Source organism: Lissotriton helveticus, chromosome 9 (genome assembly GCF_964261635.1).
Source record: "Lissotriton helveticus chromosome 9, aLisHel1.1, whole genome shotgun sequence".
Taxonomy (NCBI): Eukaryota; Metazoa; Chordata; class Amphibia; order Caudata; family Salamandridae; genus Lissotriton; species Lissotriton helveticus.
In genome coordinates this window covers 511,928,684-511,955,752 of record NC_136070.1, presented here as the reverse complement: position 1 = coordinate 511,955,752, position 27,069 = coordinate 511,928,684, and the positions used below count along the sequence as shown (strand labels likewise).

The 27,069-nt window shown below is 44.8% G+C and overlaps 1 protein-coding gene across 1 annotated transcript in view; it reads left to right on the top strand.

Annotated features, from left to right (window-relative positions):
* The window catches only part of LRRC9 (leucine rich repeat containing 9), a 1,011,210-nt gene that overhangs the window by 220,394 nt on the left and 763,747 nt on the right, over positions 1–27,069 (top strand). Inside the window, exon 6 of the mRNA XM_078660357.1 lies at positions 17,092–17,162. Within this exon, the coding sequence (XP_078516483.1) occupies positions 17,092–17,162 (71 nt within the window). The remainder of the gene's footprint in view (positions 1–17,091; positions 17,163–27,069) is intronic.

Below are 27,069 nucleotides of genomic sequence, written 5' to 3'. Positions count from 1 at the left end.
GTACTAAATATTTTTATTTTGTACATAGGAATATTGAGTACTTCCAAGTGAACGCTTGATACATAATAAGACTGATACTTAATAAATGTTTCCTTCATAGTGCAAAAAATAATGTCACCGATTACTGTGCTGTAGCAATTCTTTCATTATTTTGTCTATAAGGGCACATGTTGCCATGCAAGCCAGCATCTCCTCAGAATGACAAAAAAAGCTACCCACTTAACACAATCCAACATTCTTCTTTTTCTCATTAGAAACCTTTTTCTGTTGTGCATTCATTACAATAGCTCTTGGTACTGCAGATCTCGTATATAAATCATGAAAAAAAACACAACTTAAAAAAAGCAGTGGCAAAACCAATTGGTCGAGCGTTGGTCACCAGTTTTTTTTTGCTTTTGCAGTTCTTATTTTCTTCTGTCACAGTTTGTGTAAAATAATACTGCTGGGGAAGCAGTTGGGTCATCAATCAAAAAACATCATTGGCTAAAGGCAAAAGTACCACACATTACCATAATAGCCCATGACACAGAAGGGGACTCCTTGGTGTGTGGATGTGATTCTTATAAAAGGGCAGCATGCTGTTATTCAAAGTAAAGTCACCCACTGGCTGAAGTGTGCTGACCCATTTCCACAGGATGCATTCTCCAATGGCTGGATGAAAAATGTAAATGACACAACAGACTAATAGATAGATCGATAGAATTGTATATATTGATATATAAAGTTGTATAGATTGAGTTGTATATATATCGATAGATAAAGATGGATAGATAGATTGGCTGTATAGATAGATACATAGATAGGGCTGTATAGATAGATATTGTGCAATAGATCGATTAGGGTGTGTAGATAGGGTTGCTTAGATAGATAGGTTTGTATAACTAGATTGATAGATATTCAAAGATAGTTAGATTTGATTCGCAAAGATAGAAAGAAAGATAGATTGTTGCAAAATGGGGCCTGCACAAGTAATGGGTCCACATTTGTGCTCCACTGGGAACCAAACACCCCATTGTAGCACTTGACTCTCATAGGGTAGCATTGCAGAGCAGTCCAAGGCTGACTCAAGGGAGGTGGTGTGGGCTGTAATCACCATTCACAGATACACCATAATAACACTCAATAAATGATTGTCCAGTCTGTGCTTTTTCTTTTGAAAAAGGAAAAAGTACATTTATTACACACACATTACTCAATACTATGCAGCAATTTACAAATATAAACAAGCTGATGGAAATATTTTGGATGGCATAGCGTAATCATTCTTGCCCCTCCCAAAGGGCGGTCTAGATCCACAAATCACATGGCAGACCCTTCACTTGTATTAAAATGCAATAATGGATTATCACTTTGAATGAACTCACTTACTATTGGCAATAAAGCATGTTAACTGGACCGAAGTGGTTGTCAGCGTCATTACTTCCTTAAAACATTCACAAGGTAAAATGTCTAAGCATGTCTAGGTGATCTGGGTTGTCAGAATTACCTTTAACATGAAATACACATTTTAAACTGAGCCCCTGAGGGTAACAAGTTATAATCACAACATCCACGTAATCATAGTCTTGCACCCCTAGAGGTTGTCTCTCAACACAAATACTCATATTAAACACTTTCAGGCCACAACTGGTTTCAGCCATGCTCTTCACCCACAGAGGGCCTAGCCTTACAAACTCTATAACACAAGTTCTAGATATGAGAAGCTTAATAAACACTTGAAACGTTTGAGGGGTTATCTTTCATAGAGTCCCACCAAACTTGGAGTGGGGACTCTGGGACTTTCTTTGGGGAGAGGCTGAGCTGCTCCTACAGCTCCCCCTTACTATGGGAACATTTTGGTGGTGACCCTGCTCTCCTGGTGTCACCAAAAGCCAGAAACAGGTGTTTTTCAATTTTATTGATGCGTGTGAAACTGACAAGAACCTCAGGGCATTATGGGGTGTTCCTGCACTTCTTGTGCATTTTTAAACTACGGCTCTACCGGGGAGAGCTGTGTTGGTTTCTCTTGTGTTGTCTTGATTCCTTTTCTGCTGCCTCGCTCCGTTCTTTAATTTTTCTCGGGGTGCCCGGTCCCACACTGGCACCCTGCTGCCTTTAACAACGTTGAAGAGCAGCTCGGTGAGCCTACCCCTGGCTACTCTCGCCAGCTCTCCGCACGACCAGTACACTCGCGTGCTGCCATGGGAACCGCCACTTCCTTTTAATCTGGCCTCTCTGGCAGGCAGACGCGTGCTGGGTGGCCGTGCGAGCAGGCCACAGAGGAGGGGAGCGCGGTGGCGCTTTTCCTCCTCATCGATGTCGCTGGTGCCCAGGGATCGGGACCTGGGTCCTCTTGCAGTCTCATGGGGGTGCGATGGCGCTCTCCACCTCTGTCCCCCTCTCCTATGCCCAGGGATGGGGACCGAGCCTCCTTCCAGTATCGTTGGGGCTGACATGGTGCTCCCCGCCTCCATCTCTTCACTGGGGCCCAGAGATGGGGTCCTGGGCCCCGTACAGCTTTGTGGGGTGGTGTGCGACGGTGCTCCCCATCTTTGTCTTTTTTGCCTGGGGATGCGGGATGACACTCCCCCTTGGGAGCAGACCCCAGGCCCTGACGCACCCCAGGGGCCTCGCTGGAGACGTCAGTGGAGCTCAACACACTTTGTCGCAGAGGAAATGGGCGTCAAAGGTTGCAGAACTTCAAACGCCCTGACCTCAGGATCCTTTCGGCTGATTTTCTCAATCTTTTGCAACTGGTGGTGAGCCCTTGCCACCTGGAGCACTTTCTTCAATCCTCCCGGCCTAAAATATTGATGAACCTTGCAGCCCGCTAATTTCACTGGTTCCAGTCTTTCCCCCAACTGGACCTCAGGGTGTGTAAGGGAACCAGCTTCCCTGATCCTGGGGCGTGCTCCACTGGTCCTGGGGTCAATCAGTGGCAGAGTCATTGATCGAGTGGGCAGTTAGAGGGTTCTTCCTTCCAATAGTCCATAGCACCAGCCTCTAGTCCTAGTGTTCCGTAGAAAGGCACAACCAACAGAGCTCTCTCCCTTGTGCAAGAACTTTTAAGTGGAGCGGAGCCTGCTAGCAGGGCTGCAACTCTGGCCTATTCAGATATGCCACATCTTCTCTCTGCCCCTGTTCCAACCTCCCTGCACAGTCTTCTGGATTAGTTCAAAATGGCATCACCCAGGAGTCACCTGCTACACCTGCTCTGGAGGTCTCAGCTCTACCCGTACTGAAATCATTGCTGAGGCCTTCCCCCAGCAAATCTTTCAAGGAGCCCTTATCTGATTAAGCTCCAGAGGTCCGGACTCTCTCCTTTATTGAGTGGCCTGGGGCAGGCCCTCTTCCTGGCACAGGATGACAGTGGGCTGATTCTTGCAGAGTAGTTACCCAATCCCGCCCTTCTTCAGGGATGACTTAAGCACTGTTATTTGCTTCCTTTAATGGAAGAGGCCTTTGTTACCTTGGCTGGGGAGAAAAGTAATTAACCCAGCCCACCATGGTGACAAAAGGCCCGCGCTCTGGTCCTGAGCTGAGTCCGAGAAATATGAAATTCCTGGATGACCCATAAACTGTACAGGTATGCTTTTGGACTTTAATAATAATAATAATGATAAGGAGCTTTTAGAGCGCACGGCTACCTCTGACGGAGGTGTCCCGGTGCTCGTAGTACTAATTGACCTGGGCATAGGGGCGGGGAACACAGTGTTTAGTGAAGGAGAAAGAGCCATGTTTTAACGCTCTCCTGAATATAAATTCGGATTTGATCTTCCTTAGATGTTCCGGCAAAGAGTTCCACAGTGTGGTAGTTTTAACCAAAAAGGATCGGCCTCCAGTTCTGTCCCTCACAAATCGCGCTATCACCAGAAGATTCTGGTCATGTGATCTAAATGCTCTGTTGTTGCTGTATTTTCGAAGTCTTTGCCTCAGGTAATGCGGACCAGTGTAGTTCATTGCTTTATGGGCCAAGGTGAGAGCTTTATACCAATGAAGACTGAGCAGATGGGGGGTTATGTGGTGACGCATTGGCACGTTCCGTACAAGCCTAGCCGCCACTTTCTGGATAATCTGCAGCCTCCTGTGCACATACTAAGGGAGCCCCAGATAAAGGCTGTTCACATAGTCAAGTTGGGAGGTGACCAAAGCGTGCACCACAGTCTTCCTACAGTACATAGGAAGATAGTGAAGGAAGCTCCGTAGAGCCTTCAACTTCCAAAAACACTGCCCAGAGACATGGGCAATTTGCACTTTGCTAGACATTTGTGTATAAAACTTAAAGCCCAGATTCCTGGCAGAAGTAGCTGGAAAAGGAGGTGGATTTAACTCAAGCGGCCGCCAGAGTGCTCTGGCCGTGGGGCAATGGGTTGGTTAAAAAGCAAGACCTCCGTTTTATCTGTGTTTAGTTTTAAGCAATTTTCTGTCATTCAAGATGAAATGTTCAAAAGACACTGCTTAAAAGTAGCAAAGGCCGTCTCGCTGTGATCTTTAAAGGAGAACACTAATTGTGTTTCATCCACATACGAGAAAACCTTCACCCCATTTTGCTCAATAATTGCCGCCAGAGGGGTGAGATACACATTAAAAAGCATGGGACTTAAGGCCGAGCCCTGTGGGACCCCACACACAAGGGGGCTGGAAGTGGAAGCATGAGGGTGGAGAGTCACTTGCTGTGTGCGCCCCTCTAAGAAAGAGTGAAACCAGGCCCAAACCGTTCCTGACACCCTTAGACCCTTAAGTCCAACACCACCAGCATCGCACAGCTTCCTTGATCTACAGTTTCCCAGATAGTCTCTGCGACTTCCAGCAAAGCTGTTTCCGTACTGAATCTGGATCCAAAACCAGACTGAGAGTCGTGAAGATGATAGTTTGACTCTAGAAAGTCCCTAAGTTGTATCTGGACTTCCTTTTGTAGAATTTTAGCCGGGACGGGATCTGCATCTTCCTTTTACAAAATGGGTTGGACAAATGCATTTTTCCAGCTGAAAGGGTACACCCCAGTCATCAGCGAGGAGTTCCAGATGGCATTCAATACCGGGTGAAGCCAAGGGGCAAGTAGCTTAAAATAACTGGCAGGACAAGGGTCCGCCGGGGAGCCTGATTTTATCTTGTTAAATTCCCTCAAAGATACTTCTAGACTTAGAGGATGAAAAGCTGACCACATACTAGTTGCAGACAGTATAAGAGGTGGAAGATCTGGTGGTCCTGAGAGTTGAAAGGAGGAGTAGATATCATGGATTTTTGTCTGAAAGAAGGTAGCTTAATTTTCACAAAGAGTTTTTGAAGAAGGGATAGTGTTTTTCAGTGCTTGAGGTTTACTAAAACCCTGGACAATATTAAAAATTTCATAGACTTATCAGAGGTTTTAATCTGATTAGCAAAAAAATCCCTAATAGTATTGCGCTTTAGTCAATGACATTTTCTTTGCACTCCTTTATATGCACATTTGGCTCATAATGTTTACGCCAAGCGTGCTCCAACATCTTGCATACACTCTTCTCCGTCCGGAGCTCATCCGTAAACCAAGGAGCTGAAGGTTTGCTTCTAGCAAGCTTCATATTTTTCATCGGGGCAGTTTCATCCAGGGCTGACGTGACCCAATGATTAAAAATTAACGCTTCCTGACTGGGGTCTCCTGTAAGCCGGGGAAGAGTGTCCTGTAGCTTAAAGCCCATTGATTCAGCGGAGACCTTTCTCCAATTTCTCCTGACCTCCAAGGCTGGTCTGACCAGATCGTTGCAAGAAACCCTGCATACACTAAAAGGGATCAGCCAGTGATCGGACCAGGTCAGAGCTAACAAGTACTCTATCTGTAGTCTATAATCATTGGTGAAGAGTAAAACCAGCATGTAGCCAGCCACATGTGTAGGTGACGCTACCTTTTGCATTAGATTAAGCCCGTTCAGGGTATCCGTCAGCTGGATAGCTAAGGGGCAGTTGAAATTGTCCATATGGACATTAAAATCAACTAGGACTGTCAAGTTAGTGTATTTCAGTGACAGATCAGCGATAGTGTAGTAGAGTTTCAACATCTGGGCCGCTAGGGAATTAGGGGGTCTATAGACCATTAGTCCTGCCATTGAGTTGGCTTTGGCAGGTTTGATGAAGGAGGACATAGCCTCAATTTGCTCCAGATTTCCAATTCCCTTATACGTGATCTCTCAGTCTTCTCTCATAATAATAGCAAGGCCACCTCCTAATCTATTCTCAGCTTGATTCACCTAAGAGATCCTATAACCTGCTGGAATGGCTAATGCTATGTGCGGGTTGGAGCTATCTCGCATCCAGGTTTCAGTTAAAAACATGATGTCCCAGGCATTCGTCTTTAAGTTGAGCCAAATGTCATCTGCGTGTTTGGGCAGAGATCTGCATTTGACAAGGCATGCCTTAATGGAGGGCCTTGGAGGAGGTGTAGGTATTCTAATAGAACCAGCCCCTAACCTATTTTTGCCCTCACCAACATTCTCAAACTTGAAGTTGAAGGCACTGCACTGGAACTCGTAGAGACTTCCCGCATTTTCTTCTTCTGAACAGAGGTCCAGACTTTTAGGCCTCTAGCAGTTTACGGCGGAGAAGGCAAGTAACTGCTCCTTGGTCCAAGCAAGTCTTAATGTTGGGCCCCCACGTACAGCATGGCTGGTGCTGGCCGCCGTCCGGATGCGGACAGGCATGGGTGGGGACAGATGGGCTTGCCTTTGGAGCGCCTTAGGCGCTGCCGCTCCTTGCGTCCGCTGCACGGCCTCGTCTTCCGCCCCCTTTTATCCTGGGCGTGCGCGATAGCGACCAGCAAGAACAGGAACACTGAACCTCTAACCTCCAAGCGGAAAAAGATTTAAGAAGTATGACCCTCCCCGGAGCATTGAACACAGCACCGGCAGTGAAGTGCACACCCAAAGAAAATAACATTTTAAAAACAGAATGCGGAGGTAAAATTTGTGGTTAAACACCCCTCAAGCCCTGCCACAGCTTGAGCTGTCAAAAGCGCTACTGCGCGACCGCATCATCCGCCCCCTTTTATCCTGGGTGTGCGCGGTAGCGACCAGCAAGAACAGAAAAACTGAACCGCTAACCTCCAAGAGGAAAACGATTTATGAAGTATGCCGCCTGGAGCATTGAACACAGCTACTGCAGTGAAGTGTACACACAAAGAAAATACAATTTTAAAAACAGAATGCAAAGGTACAATTTGTGGTTAAACGCCACTCAAGCCCTGCCACAGCTTAAGTTGTCAAAAGTGTTCCTGAGCTACCACATCAGAATTGTTATTTTCATACAGGTTACAGTGTACATTGATGCAACCCTGAAGTCTCTAGGCCAAAGGGAACTGGAGCTGCACCCTAAGGCAGTCTTTCCCATACGAATATAATGGCGCATGACACCACAGTCAAAGACAGTAAAGTACACTGACTTCCCTACATGTGTACCCTTCCATTATAAGGCCTATTTCAGGTCACTACTCAACTCTGCATAGTTCCTTCTGGGCAAGGCTTCCTGAGAGCAGTTCTGGGCTGCACACAACATGAGTCTCCCAAGTGCAACCCTCGCACGTGTGCACATTCGTTCACGTGTAACCAGCCCAATGCCCCTTATCCTTGCTGCTCCTCAGCAGCTTATCTTAAAAGGCAGACACAGGCAGTAAACATGGCAGTCCATTTTACCATGTGCTTACCGTAGGTGATTCCCAGGTTGTGAAGCTCTCCCACAGTAAAAAGTTCAAAACTAGGTGACCAAAAAGCAAAAGATCTAGGCTGATAAGATGTTCAGAACCACCTTATGCACATAGATAGATTTGCGAATATAGATAGATGATTGATTGATTCATTGATAGAATGAATTTGTTTGAAACTATCACTGAAGGCAAAATTGAAAGAGTTACAAGCCGGACATACATATTGGCTTAAAATATAAATTTAGTCAGTTATAAATGCACTTCATTGTGCGTGTGTTAAAAAAATGACAACGTCATGAAGAATAGTCACAAATGGACACAATGTGGCATGCAATGAAATAGCAATTGTCAGATAAACAAAGACACTCCAAAATGAATTCACAACACAATTAGCAGGAGACAAGAACTGCTAAAGTTGGAATGTGCTCTTTGCTCAACAGTGCTTAATCTGTAAAAAACATAAGTGCCAAGGCCCTCGCCAGGCGGCTGCTGCAGCTTGAACCAACTATTGCTCCTGCCCACGTTGTCAATGACAGTACCAACAACAACTCCTAACCATCAAACTCCTACAAGTGTGGCAATTCAGACTACTATATGCTATAAGAATGGTTTGAGCAGCAGGTATTATTATTTTTAATGTGCACCGAGTTAATAAACAACTGTTGTTGTGCTCATCTCCAAATTAGACAGACATCGCCACAGACTGTCTAGGTGCCGGTGTTAACAATTAGATGCCCGTACCAAGCTCAGGAAACCACTTGCTCAACTTAGGCACTGGTGCTCACATTGAAGAGCTGGTAGAAAGCGGTCTGCCGTCGCATAAAACTCTTACCGCAAAGGCAACACCAAAGTAATAAAGTAAAAACACAAACACTGCCACTGAACAGAACTACCTTGGTTGCGGATGGGCTCCTTGTGAAATAGCAAAATACAGTCACTCAAAGTGAAGTTAGCCAGTGGTGGAAGTGACCTTACCTCCTGCCCCATGCTGTGTGCTTGCTAGAGTGGGTGGAAGCAAAATGTAAATGACACAATAACAGCCCAGTGGATGAAGACAGCTGGCTACTAGCCCCTTTAAGTAAGTATATTATTATATATTTATTTTTAAATCGAAATGCCCTGAATACCTCCAGGCCTTTAAAAGACCCCCTCTAGCTTTTTGCAAGATGAAAACAAGCCATTGTGTTCATCAAGCTAGAAAGTCACTCTCTGACATCCAGTGTAATAGATAATGCTAAAGATACTCCCCAAAGCTTATAGTAATACTGGGTGTGAGAAATTGGGTTGTTGGTTGAATTGGGTGGGGGTGACCCCTGTTCAAGCAATAACCACAATCCTAGTCAAGGGGACCCACAAAAGTCACTAAATTAACATTTGCATAACCCTCTGGTAGCTTGGAACAAAAGCAGTCTGGCTTAATCTAGATGCAATATGTAAAGTATTTATGCCTCACACAAACAGTATAAAAGTGAAAACACTACACAAGAAAAATCTCACACCAATTTAGAAAAAAAGAGTACATTTTAATAAATTATTTGACTCAAAACAACAAAAATCCAATAAGTGGAACTGTAGTTAAGCATTTTGAAATTTAAGGTAAAAAATAGCACCTAAAAGCTCAAAGAGACAACCAGTCATTTTGTCCCCCAATACCTAGTCAAAGTGAAAAATATGACTGACCGCGATAGAGGGCAATTCTGATACATGAAGTGAATTTGGCCTGGTAAGCTCTTACTTATAGACTTAGAAGAAATTCTGAGAATTTTTTTTTCTGAAAAGGTTAAGTTCAGCAGCACAAGGCTGCAGGCTGTGTCCTCGTCAGGGAACCACTGAACAAAGTTGTGATGAAGATTTCTATGTTCCAACTTATTCATAGATGCATCAAGCGAAATTGCGATCGCAATCGCTGCGAAACAGCGATTGCGATTGCAATTCTCACTTCCACAATGCATCAAGTACAAAAGCAGCAAATAGCGAAATCGCAAAACAAAAAATCGCAAAACCATTTGGAAACCCCCATTGCGATTCCTTAACAGCGATTACCCACACATTTAGCGAAATCAACAGCGAATTTGCAGTCAAATTGCGAAATCGCAAATAAATTGCTAATCCCATTCATCATAAATCGCAAATTGCGAAAATACCATAAATCGCTAAATACGAGTCGCAATTTAAGGAGAAGCAAAACCAGGTGGTAACCATGAAGTCCAATTGGTGAAAAAAAATAACAAATGGCAAAAAGAAACAGGTGTTGGGTAATTCAAACACACTTAAGGAGACTCAGTAGGAGCATGAGGAAAGTCACAATGCCAGTTCTCTATATCGTGGCAAGGCGGCTGAGGCTCCAGGCTGCAGCCCAGAACCGACGCAGGATCCAGGAGCGCATCTTCCGGCTGCGGTTTACACTCCTGGGCCAGCCTGAAGAGGAGATCTACTCCAAATACAGGCTCAATGGGGCAATGATAAAGAAGCTCATCAGAGACCTTGACCCCCTGATGCAGCACCCAACACGGAGGACCAATGCCGTGCCCACCCATGTCCAGGGCCTGTGCTGCCTGCACTTCCTGGCCTCCAGCAGCTTCCAGGGGATGCAGGGGGTATATCACAGAGTACACTGTCACGCTGCCTACAGAGTTTCCTGGACAACATGCTGAGCCGGATACACCACTACATCACCTTCCCAACATCCCAACAGGACTCAATGCAAAGAAAACTGGACTTCTATCACACCGCCCATTTCCCCCATGTAATTGGCTGCATCGACTGCACCCACATTCACATCTGTCCACGCGCAGAGACCGAAAACATGTACCGGAACCGCAAGTCATACCACTCCCTCAACATCCAGATGGTCTGCAATGCGAAGACCATCCTCACAGACATTGTGGCACAATACCCGGGGAGCACGCATGATTTGTTGATCTTCCGGCACAGCGGCATACACTCCCGCTTGGCCAGGAGTGAATTAGGCGAGGGACATCTCCTAGGTAAGTACACATGCCCACATACAGTATGTGAAGACCATGTTGCCGCGCAAACCAGGCACTGCTCCTCCCTTCAGGTGACCGCACCTACGGCCTCCGTGAATACCTCCTCAACCCATACCTCAACCCTGCAACACCACAGGAACGGCGGTACAATGCTACGCATATACACACCAGAAATGTGATAGAGCGGACATTTGACATGTTAAAGAGTAGATTCCGCATCCTTCACAAGATCGGCGGGGCCCTCAAATACTGGCCTGAGATCTGCTGCCGCATTGTGGCCGTGTGCGCCATACTTCACAATATTGCCACCAAGCGGAAGATACTTGTGGAGGTGTCTGGTAGTGAGTCGGAGGGGGACAACCTGCCACCTGCACATGTGCATCATGCACACGGGGAGAATCCTGCTGAAGGTCACAGGCGTCGCGCCAACATCACACAGAACTATTTCTAGTGCACCCATACCCCTCACACAACACTGCACTCATGCAAGCCACATGAATGATTGACATGATTTGTGTTCAAAATAAAGATTTTGTTTATTTCACAAACTCTCGATGTGCTTCAATCAGCAAACAATAGTGCTACTGTATTGAGACATACAGGCTCATGTATCCTGAGCAGGCGTGCGTGGTTACCTCACCACGGCACTGCTGGAAATGTCCAGTCACTGGCGCCTCCTGCCGGACGCACCCTGTCGCCTCTCACCCTCTACGTTGGGAGTGTTCTGCCGTGATGCAGCGTTGGGCCGGGAACTGCGGCGCCTTTCTGATTGCACCGGCACAGACAGGCTGCTGTGGCTAGATGTCCCTTCACTGGCATCATCACCCCCCCTTGCATGGCCATGGTCGGCCGCCTGTTGGTTCTCCACAGCGGTGGTGACCTGCTCCAGGGCCCTTGCAACATCTGCACAGCATTGGACCATCTGTATCTGCATGGCCAATGACATGCGCAACAGCTGGTAAGTGGCGTTCCCAATCAGGTGGTTTGAGCGTGTATAGGCTGATAGCCATGTGAGCAGCTGCCTGTGGCGTCTGCGTGTGATGTTCTGCTGCGCCACCATCAGTTGGTTACTCTCCTTGACCGCTGTGGTCAGCTCCTGCACCCTCTCAGTGAGTTGACTTATGTTGCGTGCAGTTTTGTAGAGCTGCAGCTGCATTGCTGTCATGTGCTGTGCCTGTTTGCGGTGCACAGCAAGCATCCGAGCCTCAATGCCAAGGCCAAAGTTGTGTGCCTGTTGCTCCATGTCTGCTGGGGTGGGCACAGAGCGCTGCTGCCTCAACCTGCTGCTTGCGTGGGACTGCACAGTTGCTGTGCGTCGTGTCTGCCTCCTGGGTGGGGGTGGGATCTGCTCCACTGCCATTCGTGCCGACTGGTGAGGTTGTGCTCCACCTATGGCTGCAGGGGTGTCCCTGTGTCTTTGTGCAGGCGCTGGTCCAGGTGCTGGTCCAGATGCTGGTCCAGATGCTGGTCCAGGTGCGGGTCCAGGTGTTGGTGCTGGCTGGCTCTCTCCCTCCGTCTCATCAGGTGTCTCCGCAATGTGGAGTGTCTCACTATCAGACGTCTCAGCATCTGCAGCACCTGTGATGTGGATGAGTGCATGATTAATGATATGATTCAGGCACCTGGGATGTAGCAACATCCAGTAAGGCTTGCATTCCCTGACAGGCTTTAGGGGTATGTTTCACTTGACTATTCTGACTGTGTGTGGCTATCAGGGCACATTGTCACACTACAGGTCCCACAATGCATTCGGGCGTTTGGGAGGGGCAGGAACTGGATTACTGGGGTTACAAATATGGCTAGCTCTGGGGGCATGGGCATTGTTAGGGTACGGGGTCGCTGTTGCATGGCTGTTACCTTGAGATTGGTGTGTGGCGCGGGAGGTGTCCAGTTGAATGACCCCCTTGCAGGCTTCAGGGTTGATGGTGTCCTCCACTAGGTCCTCCATTGGTGTGTTCTCGGGGACTGTGGAGTCTCCTCCTCCCGTTGCCAGTCTCTCCCCCAGTCTCACCGCAATGCGCTCCTTGGTCGTACCACCTCTTTTTTAGGTCATCGATGGACCGGTGCATGACTCCCACCGCGTTCACCTTGGCCTTGATGCGCAGCCAGATGCGCCTCTTGGTAGCCTCGGGCACCTACCGGGACAGCTTCCCAAACAGCTGGTCATGGTCCCTGCTGACTCCTTCTATCAGGTACTCCAGTTCTTATTCTGAAAATTAGATTTTGCGCTTCCTGGGTGTTTCACTTTGTCCTGCAGCTTCCTGGGACATTGTGGTATTAATATGTATCCTGTATTGGGACTGCAGGGTGTGTCTCTTGGAGCTCAGTGCTCTGCCTCCTCCTCTATCCAGCTCTGTGATCCAAATAATGCATGGAGCAGGCTACTTCCTGGTTTTGATGTCATCATTGTGCTCAAAATGCGACTTCCCGTTTTTGCGATCTGCAATCTGCGAGATTGCTAATTGCGATTTCGGTATTTGCGAAATCACAATTTGGGGTTGGGAAACAGCCGATTCTGCGATTTTATAGCGATTTTAGCTAATTCGCATATGGCAATTGCGGACGGTTACGATTCGCAGATTTTTACCGATTTTGGTGATGCATCCCATTCTACGAATTCTGAATAGAGATTCGGTATTTTTCGCTATTTAGGATTCGCAGAGTGGGTGCTTCATGCGTCTGGGGGTTAATCTCTATTTTGGAAGTTGAAAATTTCCAGTTGGAGGCCGTAGCTGATGAGAGGTTCAGGAGGCCGGATAACCCCTTTCCAAAGGACCACTGAACAGGCTTTGCTGCTGTGGAGAAGGACGTAGCGAGAGCTGCCACAACGTCAGGCTGACCAGCAATGCACCTTATGTGCATAGTTGAGCAGGTTGGCGGTCTTCTCTCGGTTCTCAGAGCAGTTTTTAGCCAAAAATATTCTAAGTCCCTAGTTTTGGATTTTGGCTATCTGGGCACCCTTAACACCACAATAAAGGGTCTAGTACTGAAGGGGCACCACTTGTGGTTGCAGGACTCATTCATGCTGGGGCTTGGTGCGGGTACAAGATGGTTGGAGCCTTTTCTGTCCCTGAGGCTCTGATCAGGAAGCCAGACAATTAGCCCTTAGAGTCACTCTAGTAGTTCTGTGTTCAAATGATTAAACATGTCTCAAGCAGTAGAGGAGCCTCCTGAGGGTTCAAGGCAGTCTAAAGGCAGCAAAGCAGTTCTTCTAGGTGCAGCACAGCAGCAGGCCGTCCTCTGAGAGTCCTTCCGCATTTCCAGAAAGTGAATTGAAGAGTGCGTCCTAAGGTCTCATTTTTATACATCGTGCTTTCTTTGAAGTAGAAGAAGTTTCTATAGAATTCACTTTGAAGTGCTTGAACTTTCCGGACTCATCTGCCCTGGCTCCAGGCTGGCTGTATGAACAGTGCTGGGGTGACTTGTCCTTTGTGTGAAGGCAAAGCACAGCCTAATCAGTTGTAAGTGAGGCTGTGCCAAGCTCCAACCGCCTCATCCTGCCTGGTGATGGCTCATTGAGGCATACCTAATGTGTCTAATGTGGGGATGTCTATGAGGAATAAACAAAGCCCAACTGTCAACAACACCACGTCCTGTGACCTAAGACCAGCTGAAGGCACCAAAGCATTAGGGCAGGAAATACCAACTTTCTAAAAGGGGCATTTTTCAAAATTGTAACTTAAAATCTGACTTTACCAATAAAGAGGATTTCTAATTGCACTTTCTCAGACACCAAACATGAAAAACATCAAACGTTAGTACTTATTTAATGTAATAAGGTAACTCAATGTTATCCTATGGGACAGGTAGGAGTTTATGACTGCAAAGACATGTAAACTTAAAAGTATATGTCCTACCTTTTAATTATAATGCACCCTGCTCTATGAGCTACCTAAATGCAGGCTGCAATGGCAAGCCTGGGACATGTTTTAAGGGACTACTTAAATGGGTGGCACAGTAAGTGCTGTAGGCACACTAGTAGTAATTAATTTGCAGGCCCGGGGTATATGCTATACAACTCTACAAGGGACTTAAAAATATATTAAATATGCCATTCGGGTATACGCCAATATTACCATGTTTAAAGGAGAGATCACAAGCACTTTAGCACTGGCTAGCAGTAGTAAAGTGCACAAAGTCCTACAGCTAACAAAACCGAATTCAGCTAAAATAGGTGGGGTGAAGTCGAAAAGGCTGTCACATATCTAACACTGTGTATTATATCTTCAAAGCCGATTTTCAGACTCTCATACTACAGATTTGTAATTTCCTGTCATCAGATACTCTCAAGTGTCCATAAACAATAGAGTGTCTACAAGCATGTACAGGTTACCAAGAACACCATGTTTAAGAAACTATTTTCAATGACAACATGCCTATACATCATTTCCTTTTAACAGTGTCTTTGACTGTGGAGAAAACCCTAGCTTTTTTCTTAAAATACAGAGGTGGCTAGTTATGCTAAAACATATTAGTCTCTCTTTAATTGGTGGTCAAATAGGCTATTTCCTTTTTGATTTGCTCTTAGTGCAGATTACACATGACTAGATGCCGATTATGAGTTTGGCTGATCTACAGTGGGCGGTGCAACACGCCGTCCTCTGTAGGACCGCCATACCTTTGGTGCGACCGCCTGCCAGATTAGGACTTTAATCCTGGTCTGGCTGGCGGTCTGCAGAAAACACAGTTGATGGACAGAATGTAGAACAATGTCATACATTCACCCCAGTACAAGCATCTGGGCCTAAATCCATCGTTTGTTTGCACTCCACACCACCCTGGGTTAGACACTGGCTATATGCAAATCAGCTCTGACCCTGTGCCTCATGGGAACAGTCTAGTCCGAACTACCAAGCCATGTCTTTCCCAGACCGGAATCAAGCATCCAAGGACCGGTTTCTGGCTATCAGCCTTCATCAGCCTGGATAGCTTGACTCCAGTGGTGTGGAGAGCCTGGGACTCACGTCTGAGCATACCCAGCCCACTCGGGGTGAAAATTGCAAAAAACACAGTTGATGGACAGAATGTAGAACAATGTCATACATTCACCCCAGTACAAGGATCTGGGCCTAAATCCATCGTTTTTTTGCACTCCACACCACCCTGGCTGGCGGTCTGACAACAGCTGTCTGTCAGGCTCATAGAAGTGCCTAACATGCAGGCCGCTGCTGCCAGAGCGTCCACTGCACCATCCTGCACGGTGTGGCATCCATCCAGGGTGTGCCCCTCCACATGCACCCCCTGAGCTCACCGCCACGAACAGGATGGTGGTGAGTCAACTCGAAATATATTGGGCGGTGCCGCTGTGGCATCAACAGCATATTTCTACCTCTGACCACTGCACAAATGCCTCAGCGGTCCTGTGGTGGTCCGACCACCACAGTTGTAATACTGCAGGCGGTCTTGCAGTGCGGCGGTGGTCGGACATACACCAAACTTGTAATCAGGCCCTTAGTTTCTCAAATCTGCATTTAAAAAATTACATTCTATTACGGATGTGCACTATTTCCAGGCAAACCTTAATAGGGTCCAATTTTTTGTGAACATACGTCTACATTACATGGCTTGGTTGGATCTATCAGTAATGGATGTCAATATGTGGCCTCCTTTTATATGTCTTGGTATTTTGTGTCATATTGTTCATATTTTGGGTAAAAGTATTTCCACAGAACTCCTTCATTTGTTCGGAAATCAGAATCATGCATTTTGATTTAGCAAAATTTAGCACAACTTCTCTGAACTCAAACCTCACCCTCTTCCGGGAATCAAATGTATGGTTTTGCGACAATGGCACGTGTGCAGTAACACAACTGTTAAAGACTGATACCTACAACTGTCAGTTGCCACTTTATTCCAGTCAACAAAATGATTTCCCCTGGATTCCAAGGATACTGGCCTTTTCTGTTTTTATGGACCTTCTAATGAATGTTTTCATTAGGTGCACATCTGAAATGCTATAACAATGTAGGAGAAGGTATTTGTAAATTCCGCAAAGATTATTATTGAGTATTACGCAGCATTAAAGTCCTAACTGCTCACATATAAGTCCCTACTACGTGCATTGAAGGGACAGCATTTCTGGGCAAAATGTGCAACAGCCCAGTAAATTAAATAATTAATTGCAATTTTAAAAAACATTCTTAATTTTCATATTTGCTATTATTCCTAAGAAGGTTTTTATCAAGCAATTCTAAAAAAAAGAAAGCAATCAGAGTGCAAATTAGAATGAAGTAAGCATGTTAATTTAACACAGCACTGTCAATTGAAGTTAAGCTGCCACTTTTGCAATATTTTATTTTTTGATCCATGGCTCAGAATTTATAAAGGAAAAACACGTTCATTGTTATCATGCGTAAGCTATACTTTGATTGTGCTTGTGTTTTGTCCATATTTGGTTTGAGGTCCTATTTTATTTAATATTTTGATGTTATCATGTTTTTTTTCTTTCAGGGAACTGCTTGGATCCAAATGTAGAACTACAGATATTAAACCTTTCTGGCAACAGACTATGTTCTTTTAAGGTATGCAGTTTTTACTTTATGGCATCGAATAACATATTTAACCAGTTCATTCAGAGCGAATTAAAAAATATTGGTCTGTAATTTCAAATATTGATCCATTGTAATGAAGATCACATGTGTTTTGCTGTGATTTTACTCGGGCTCTCCTCATTGGTGTTTTTAACCCTTTCTATGCTGATGACAGAACCGCTCCGTCATCAGCTGCGGTGGCGCTGTGCTGATTACGGAGCGGTTCCGTCATGGCCCGGCCGCCGCGCCTGCGCGGCGCGGATTCCGCGCCTGTGCTGGGCGTTCTATTGAGCTGGCGGGGCCATGACGGAACCGCTCCGTCATGAGCACAGCCCAACTGCGGCAGATGTCGGAGCGGTTCCGTCACCAGCATGCGGCCGCCGCACGGCCGCCCCGCCCCCTTAGCGCTGCGGCGGAATAGCCGCCACAGCAATGTGGTTAATAAGCAACAGCCCACCTCATTTAGCGATGGGCGAACCTTCATTATGCTACCAGCGGAGACTACTCTGTCTCTGCCATAAATAAACCTTCCAAAGGACTGACAATGTAATGGCCTTCGGAGGTTTGGCCACCGGCCCGCCCACCCAATTTAGAGTGATTGAACAGATGGCCAGTTTTAAATGTCCATCACTGCCAGGGAAAACGTGGTAGTGGAGGCCAGTGAAAGTTGCAAAATGTCATCCTTGCCGTGCAAGAACATTTCCATGGCAAGGGGGGCATTGATTTTTTTATTTTTCCAAAAAAACCTTACTTTAGGTTTTAGTTTTGGCAATGTGGCTCCAGTGAATGCTAGAGATGTCCACTGGGCTGAATTTTACTTTACTCTGTTGCCCTGTCTTAGTACACACTCATCCACCAAACTCTAAATCAGGCCATATGTTATATGAGGTCGCATTGTTGTTTCAGTTGGGGTGGGGATTGTATAAAACACTGCAGTTAGTAAAAAATGCAATAATACTTCATTTGTCTTTTGTCAAAACACTGGTGGTTGCTAACCACATATATGTAAAATTTTATTTGAGACCCTGTTTCTTTGAAATTTCAGCTGATTTGTTTCCCTCATGAGTAATCGGTAACTTTGATTTGAAGTAATTATTCCAATCTTTTCTAATTTTGGTGGCGGCCAGTGTTTGCCCCTTTGTTTGGAGTGTGTTACACTCATTGTGTCTTCAAAATCCCAATCAGACTCTTAAGTATGGATGTGATTTAAATCTTAAATACTGAAGAGATCTACCATTTTCAGCTGCATTTCCATCTGAACATTCCAGGTCTGATTAAGTTTTTCCTGTAATCCTTGGCCATTGAACAAAAAGTGCCCTTTGGTGTGGTCCTTAAGACCTCAGAATAATATGTGACTAGGCAGCAGCTGCCCCTTTTTGCTGTAATGCCAAAGATCAAGTGTTGTGCCGGAACATGTTCATTCTGTGACTTGTATATTTTGTCATTTTGTTGAGGGGCCTGTTCTTTTGTAAGCCTTCAGATAACGCAACTAGGTTGTTTTACTTCAAATAAGAAAGATCAACATTGTGAATCGTACCACTAGAAATTACACAAACCTGCATACTGCAATTTTGCCATTATGGTAAGGTTTCTGCATAATTAGCTTCTGTTTAGGAGGATACCTACCCATATGTGAGTTTCAGATCGTACTTCAGCATATTTCCTCAGTTCTGCCTTGCTATCTTCATTGCATTATATAAATGTATCATCATTATATAGTTTATTAGTTAATTAAAACAAACCATAAACACGATGCATCATAATTATTCAAACAATCCTCAAGACTCCCTGCGTACTTATTCCATTAATCCATAAAACCTACTAAAACCCAAGCTAATGAGTTAAAAAACACAACCAGAGCCACCTGATACTAAAAGGGTCAGTAACCTAGTTAAGCAGGTTGACCCTGAGCAACCTGTACATTCCAAAGAAATGGATCATCATGCTACAACGAAAACGCCCGACTAGGGGTCAGGATAGAGGGCAGCAATAACCCTACTAACAAGGCAGTCCTCTAGCAGCGTGTATAACTTGATTGGGGGAGCAGAGGATTCATAATGTATATCCTTAGGTGTTACTCTGTAGCCCCCTCCTAGGGAGCCTGTCTGGAGGCGGCTGTAATCTCATTATTGAAGATGTCTAAAAATTGCACCATTCGGATGTTAAACATAAGGTTCTGTGGGTTCAACGACTCAATGGGTATACACTCAAAATATCAAGTTATTAATATCGATTTGCATTAATATCAAATTAAAAATATAGAATTGACACAATATCGAATGGACAGAATATAGACTACAAAACTATCGAATAGAATAGCAGTAATATCGAATTCAAAATATACAATGGACAAAATATCGAATGGACAGAATATAGACAACAAAAATATAGAATGGACAGAATATAGACAACAAAAATATCGAATTTGAGGTAAGTAAGTTAATATAAAAATTTTAATAATATCCACATTTTTATGTTAGTATATGTGTGAAAAGTGTATATTTATTTTATAATTTATTTTAATTAATTAAATTTATGGTATTTAATTTTTGCGTAATATAATTCTGTAGCGGGTTGTGGGTTTATAGGGGAATAGGGTGGGAAGTAATTTAATTATAATTAATTAAATATGTTAATTTATTTTTTGGTATTTATTTTGAATTAATTGTTAATTAATTGTTAATTAATTAAAATATAATTGCTAATTAATTTTAATTAATTGATTAATTGATAATTATGTTACTTTTATTAAATAATTTTCTGTAGCGGGTTGTGGGTTTATAGGGGAATAGGGTGGGAAGTAATTTAATTATAAATCATTTTTTTATTTATTGATTGGTATTTATTTTTAATTAATTGTTATTTAAATTTTTAATTGGTAATTAATTAAAATATAATTGGTAATTAATTTTGATTAATTGATAATTATGGTAATTTTATTAATTTATTTTTCGTTGCGGGTTGTGTGTTTATAGGGGATTAGGGTGGGAAGTAATTGTAATTAATTAAAATTTTTAATGTATTTATTGGTTTTTTGTTAATTAATTTTTAATTGTTAATTAGTTGATTGTTAATTGGTAAATAATTTGTATTAATAGGTAATAATTTTTGTATAATTAATTTTTATTTGTATTTTTAATTAATTATTATTTTATATAACATTGTTTTTTTTTTTTTTTTTTTTTCGAAAACCTTTATTCGAGAAAAACAAGGAGATACATGCGCAGGCCCACAACCAACATGGCCGGCCGCAAAACAGTAAGCCAAAAAACCAGGAGAGAGGCCTATCAATCGGCAAACAGGATATGTGAAAGTACACCACACAAGGGCGCGGGCATCGTAACAAAGGATAAGAGGTTTTCATTTTTAAATGTTCAAAGGAGAGTAGGGGCTGTCACAACAAGGAAATAGCACCACACACAAAATTCCAAAAGACACGGGGGACAAACCCCAATGGCGAACTGAGGCAGGCAAAGACTATAGCAACTAAATAAGCAAGACAACCAAATCAATAATATCGAGGAACAGGTCATGATAGACTCAACAACTTGTCCAGGTACCATCCCAGAAGTCCCACCCCAGAAAAGAAAAAGACAGGGGCATAAGAAGACGCCCGAGAAAAGAAGGTGCAAAGCCAAGGGACAGCCAACCCTACAAGAGGAAAGAACCCTCCCAAAGTTAGAAAAGAGCGAAAGGGACCATAGAACAAAATAAACTAAAATAACAAACCCCCCCCCACACCCGCCACCCTGCACCCCTGTGATGGCTACGGCCAACCCATAAACAGCGTGCCTGTCGCCCCGGAACTGCCCCAAAGAAGGGAAAAATATAACAAGTACAAGAAGTGGAGGAGGAGAGGATGAAACAACGAAGGAGATAAGGATCAACGGATAAAGAAGACAACAACAGACATGTACCCGGCTGCCCGCTCCCGGCCCCACACCCAACAGGATACCAACAGTCGATGCAATCAATGTCCCGCTCACTTAGCACAATCCCAGCAGTGGAAAGAATAGCGACCCAAAAAAGTCATTTTAACCTTGCCCCCTGCGATCATATAAGTCGATGGAGTCCAACCGTCCGGCCAGCGCCGCGGATGAAAGGGGCACCTGAAACGGCCAACACAGGATAGGAGGTAGCCCACGAAAGTCCACGCAAAGCACAGTCACAGTTCCAAGAGTGATACAGACATAAACAGGGCAGTGTGGTTGCATGTCAGAAGCAGCAGGCAGGAGCGACAACAGCAGTCTCCGGAAAGGATGAAAAGTCACGCCACCAGCACATAAAGGAGATGACGAACATGGCGCCCAGAGATGAAACACCAGCCAGGTTATGAAACCACGAATTCCAGAGAACCCCCCGACCGTCGTGGTCGACATTTCAGCCAAATCAGAACCATCCGCCAACCGCACTATAGGCACCTCGGTATGGAAGGCAACAGGAGCCGGCTCAGGGTGTGGCGCAGTGTACAACACTGGGGGGCAAGCACAGCCCGTAGTAGAAATAGCATCGAGCTGGCGCCCCAGATCTCGGGCATGAGCACGAAGAGCAATTCCCACAGCCTCCAGAGCACGCAGGACAGCACGGGTCCCAAGCGGTTTCCCAGAAAGGGAGGGCACCTCAGTATCGTCCACACCAGGCTCACAGAAGAATGGCCGCCCGGGAAGCCAATCGCCATCTTCACTCACAGCCCATTGACCCCTATGTCGACCCTCCACTTGTGACCCTCGGGTCAGAGACAGGGGGGAGACTGTGGACATCGCAGTGCAGGCTTCTACGTTTTCAGCCAACATCCGGACCCCAATTGAGTGCCAAGGATACACTGTCAGTCGCCGCGGTGCAGTGTAGAAAATGGCGTCTGTCACTGGCCGAGAGAACAAAGAAACCGCGCCGACCACTTCCAAGCCGGGCGATAGTGCAGGGTGGTTCCAGCAGATACAATGTATCCGGGCGCTCAAAATGTTAGAGCGGGATGCGGTGCTGCAGCGACAAACACAACTCAGGCAGCCTCTCACCAGTTGAGCGGCTCCTCCTCCTACGTGATGACCGCCGCTGCCGTGGTCGCATCCGGCCAGCTCCGCAAACAAAGCCCCGGTCTCACTGCCACGCAGGGCCGGGAGAGGAGCAAAGGCGATTCACCGCCAATATATCACAGAAATCGCCGGGAGACACACCGGCGCAATCAGGATAGGTTCCGCATGTAAGTCGCTGGGTAAAGGAGCAGGATCAGGGACAGGATGATAGTGAAGAGCGCTAGGATCGGCGGAGCCGAGAAACTAGGCGGCCATCTCGATCACAGGCTAGGCTCCTCCTCTCTGTTATATAACATTGTTAATTACTTTTTAATTAATTTGTAATTGGTATTAATATTTTTTTTTTATTCATATATGAAGTATTTACTTTCCCTACTGTTGCACTCACTGGAGTGGGAATAGTAATTTTTACCTCTACATTATCCAACGCTTTCCCTACTGTTGCTCTCTCTGGAGTGGGAATAGTAATTTTTACTCTCCCGCTATCCAATGCTTTCCCTACTGTTGCACTCACTGGAGTGGGAATAGTAATTGTTACCCCTACGCTATCCAACGCTTTCCCTACTGTTGCACTCACTGGAGTGGGAATAGTAATTTTTACCCTCCCGCTATCCAACCATTTCCCTACTGTTGCACTCACTGGAGACGGAATAGTAATTTTTACCCTCCCGCTATCCAACACTTTCCCTACTGTTGCACTCACTGGAGTGGGAATAGTAATTTTTACCTCTACATTATCCAACGCTTTCCCTACTGTTGCACTCTCTGGAGTGGGAATAGTAATTTTTACTCTCCCCCTATCCAATGCTTTCGCTACTGTTGCACTCGCTGGAGTGGGAATAGTACATTTTACCTCTATACTATTCAACGCTTTCTCTACTGTTGCACTCTCTGGAGTGGGAATAGTAATTTTTACCCTCCCGCTATCCAATGCTTTCCCTACTGTTGCACTCATTGGAGTGGGAATAGTCAATTTTCCGTCTACGCTATCCAACGCTTTCCCTACTGTTGCACTGGAATAGTAATTTTTACCCCTACGCTATCCAACGCTTTCCCTACTGTTGCACTCACTGGAGTGGGAATAGTAATTTATACCCTCCCGCTATCCAACGCTTTCCCTACTGTTGCACTCACTGGAGGGGGAATAGTAATTTTATCCCTGCCGTTATGCAATGTTTTCACTATTGTTATATTTAATGTACTGTAAATGTTTTAACTTATATATAATTTATTTTTATATTTGTATTATAGGTTTATTTATATATATATGTAATTCTATTTTAAAATATGTTTTTAACGTTTTCAAATTATCAATAATATTTACTGTTTAATATCATTAAATTAATATATGTATATTACTAGCAGCCCGTCCCGACGTTGTCCAGATATGAAATAGAATGTGTGTAATGTGTGTATTTGGCAAGGGCAATTTATTTTAAAATCTCGTGGTAGACAACATTTTTTGTTTCATTAGAATAGGGACGGAGAAGGCCCAGCTGCAGCCCTGGTTGATGTTAGCAGGCGTGTGTAATTGGTGTAGTGATCCGCCGCCTGAGCCCGGCTACAGCCCTGGTTGATGTTAGCAGGCGCGTGTTATGTCGTTGAATGAGAAAGTTATCAGCCGCGGGTAAATCCGTTTAATGAGAGATTTGAGTGACAGCGAGTAGGAGAGGCTGCAGTAATTTTCCCCGCAGATACGCTCATTTGCGTGTTCCCCCGCTTGAGGCCCAGATGCAGGCCTGTTTGATGTTAGCAGGCGCGTGTTGCACCACTGGAGGCTCAGCTGCAGCTCTGGTTGATGTTATCAGGCGCGTGTAATTAGTGTACTGATCTGCCGCCTGAGCCCGGCTAGAGCCCTGGTTGATGGTAGCAGGTGTGTGTAATTTCGTTGAATGAGAGAGTTCAGTAACAGCGTGATGGAGAGACTGCAGTAACGTTACTTACCAGGCCTCCAGGTGAACGCGTTTGTCACGCCCCCAGCACACGGCCACAGCAGACGATCTTCTGATTAATGTACGACGCACATGGCATGAAGGGCGGAACGTAGCACACGCCCCCAGAGTTTCTCACGTCCCCAGCGTGCACCTTGATGCGGCGCAATTGCGTTCACATGGCATGAAGGCCGGACACACAGCCCCAGCGTTTCTCACGCCCCCAGCGTGTCACACCCCCAGCGTGCCCCTTGATGCTGCGCAGCAACGTAATTGGTGCTTGTTTGTATGACTCACATGGCATGAAGGGCGGACACCCCCCCCTGCGTTTGTCACGCCCCCAGCGTTTGTCACCCCCCAGCACACGCCCAGAGCCCACGATGCGATGGCCGTACCACACGCCCCCAGCGTTAGTCACGGCCCCAGTCCACGCCCACAGCACAACGCAGACAGGCCCACAAGGGACTACTTTGCTGGCACGGTTCTTTTACCTTTTAAATGTATAGAGGAGTTGGCCTAACGGCTAAGGTGCTTGACCTCGGATCTGGGGATCTGGGTTCAAGTCTTGGTAACTACGCCAAACATCCTGTGATTCTGGGCAAATCACTTAATCTCCCCGTGCCTAACAAAAATGAATGTGCGTCCTCATGTAACGTAACTGGTGTTATGTAAAGTGCTCTGATACCTGATTCAGTTCGGGTCAAGTTCGTGCTATATAAAAGTCTGCAAAAAAACAATATGGTGGCCGTCTGCATAGCATATGTCCTTCTGCTGCAACTGCCCTTTCCAACGCTGTATTGGGTGTTGTGATTGGTGCTGTGGTTACTGAGATTACCCGCCTCAAAGGTTTGGGCTCTCTCTTTATAATATTAGTATGGATAAACATTAAAATGTGTTTATTTTTTTAGATTACATGTTTTATTTATTATTGTGACCTTTTTAAAGTAATTTTGAGTATGTTTTACTTTATTATATTTATTATTTAATTAATGTTATATTACTTTTAAGACATTTAAAAAATTTGATATTTTGGCATTCTATATTTTTAACTTCAATATTTTTTATTCAATATTTTTGCACTTACCTGTTTGTAGATAGGGAGTCGATATTCTGTCATTCTATATTTTTACCTCGATATTCTGGTAAATCGATATTCTTGTATTCTATATTCTGTCAGTGATCCGACTCAATGAGTGCCTGCTTGCAACTTTGAACTCCCAGGGCCAATAGTTCTTTCTGCAGGAGTGACTTCTGATAAACCAACATGCTGGGGCAGATGCAAAGTATGTGTGTCATGGTTTCCTCAGCAAGCTTGCTTAAGAGACATATTTTGTTCATAGGGTTATCGTCTTCCAACCACTTTGGAGTATAGTCGATAGTTGTGAGGAACCGTATTCGAAGGCTTTGAATTTACTTTTGATTTGTATGGAATAGCAGCCCCCAAATGTGGTTGCTCCAGCATGTCTCTGTAGGAGCTTAGCACCAGCAACCCATGGGGCTGATTTGCAAGAGCCCCTTTGTCCTCCAACCGGCTTATCCTTGAATACATCTATTCACTGTTTTTTAAACACAGCCTGGCTTATTGGCAGATGCCATAGCTCATCGAGACCCACTTTTCAATGGATTCATCCAGGTATCTCTTGAAGCATGCTTTGCCTTTCCACATATTTATTTCCGCCCAGACATAGTAATCCAGGGAGTCATTTGAGGCAGTGCAAATCCTAAAACAGAATTTGAGAAAGCCCCCTTTCTGACCAAGGTTTGTTTTGCCAAAGCGAACCCAAGCCTTTTTTGAGGCTGATCAGGGCACAAAACCCACTTATAGTCCTAGTTAAGGATGTTGTTATCTGGTCTGTACTTACTGCTGGCAAATAAGCTAACAATAGCTTCAACCTTCAAACAGTGGGTTTGTAGTGGACTTAAATTTGTCATACCTACTTAAAGGAAACATGACAGCAACCAGAGATCGACTGGCATAATTTGAAAAGATATGGATCTCATTCCACAAATATCTCGGAAAAATAATCCGTAAGGATGCATTTGCACCCACACACACAACTCCTCCAGGCAGAACACATGGCCATTCTAACTGTGATGTCAAGTTGAAACCATGATTGAATTAAAGCGGTGACGTTTTTAACTGTTTGTATTTGTGAACGGCGTAGAGATTGTGGCTTACTTTTTTTCTCATTGTCACATGAGGCTGCCTTGAAGCCCACGGGAAAATGTGGCATGAAAAGTCCAGAAGGCTTAAATATGCGTGTTGTAATCGTGACACCTAATCTCTCTGCCTGTAACAAAGGCATTTGTATTATTCTGTTACATGCTCCAGGTGTGAAAACTCAAAATAACGATGGTTAAAAAATGGCTTCTATGCCATGGTTAATTTTGTTCAGAATTTTCGTAGCCAAACAAGAGATAGAGGCAATGAAAAAAGAATGCTAGAGGAGAAAAAAGGTTTCTGGAGTCTGGCTAAACTGACTAAATTCTTACTAGGATTCAGGTAAGCCTGAGAAAAATCAACATATGTTCTGAGGAAGATATTCAGACAATCACAAAATATTCATGCATGATCCTATCAAGAGGAGCAAACATGGCAAAATCCAGTGACAATAATAACTCAAGTGTATATACCTCGGGTTGGAAAAATGAAATCTTTACAGAGACTAAAAAAATATGTTAATGATTTATAGACCTGGGAAATCAAAACACTGTGTTGTAACTAAAGGTCTGATTTATATATCGGGGGCATCTATACTCCGTAGCAATGGCGACAGAGTATACATACTGCCCAAAAAATGGTCCGCTTTATTTAGATGCGGGCAGACCTGATTTAGATAGTCAGAATTAGTGGTCAATTTTTACTGCCTGTCACTGTCAGGAAAACCCTGGTGGTAAGGGATAACGAACACTCCCAAGGATTCCATGGGGCGA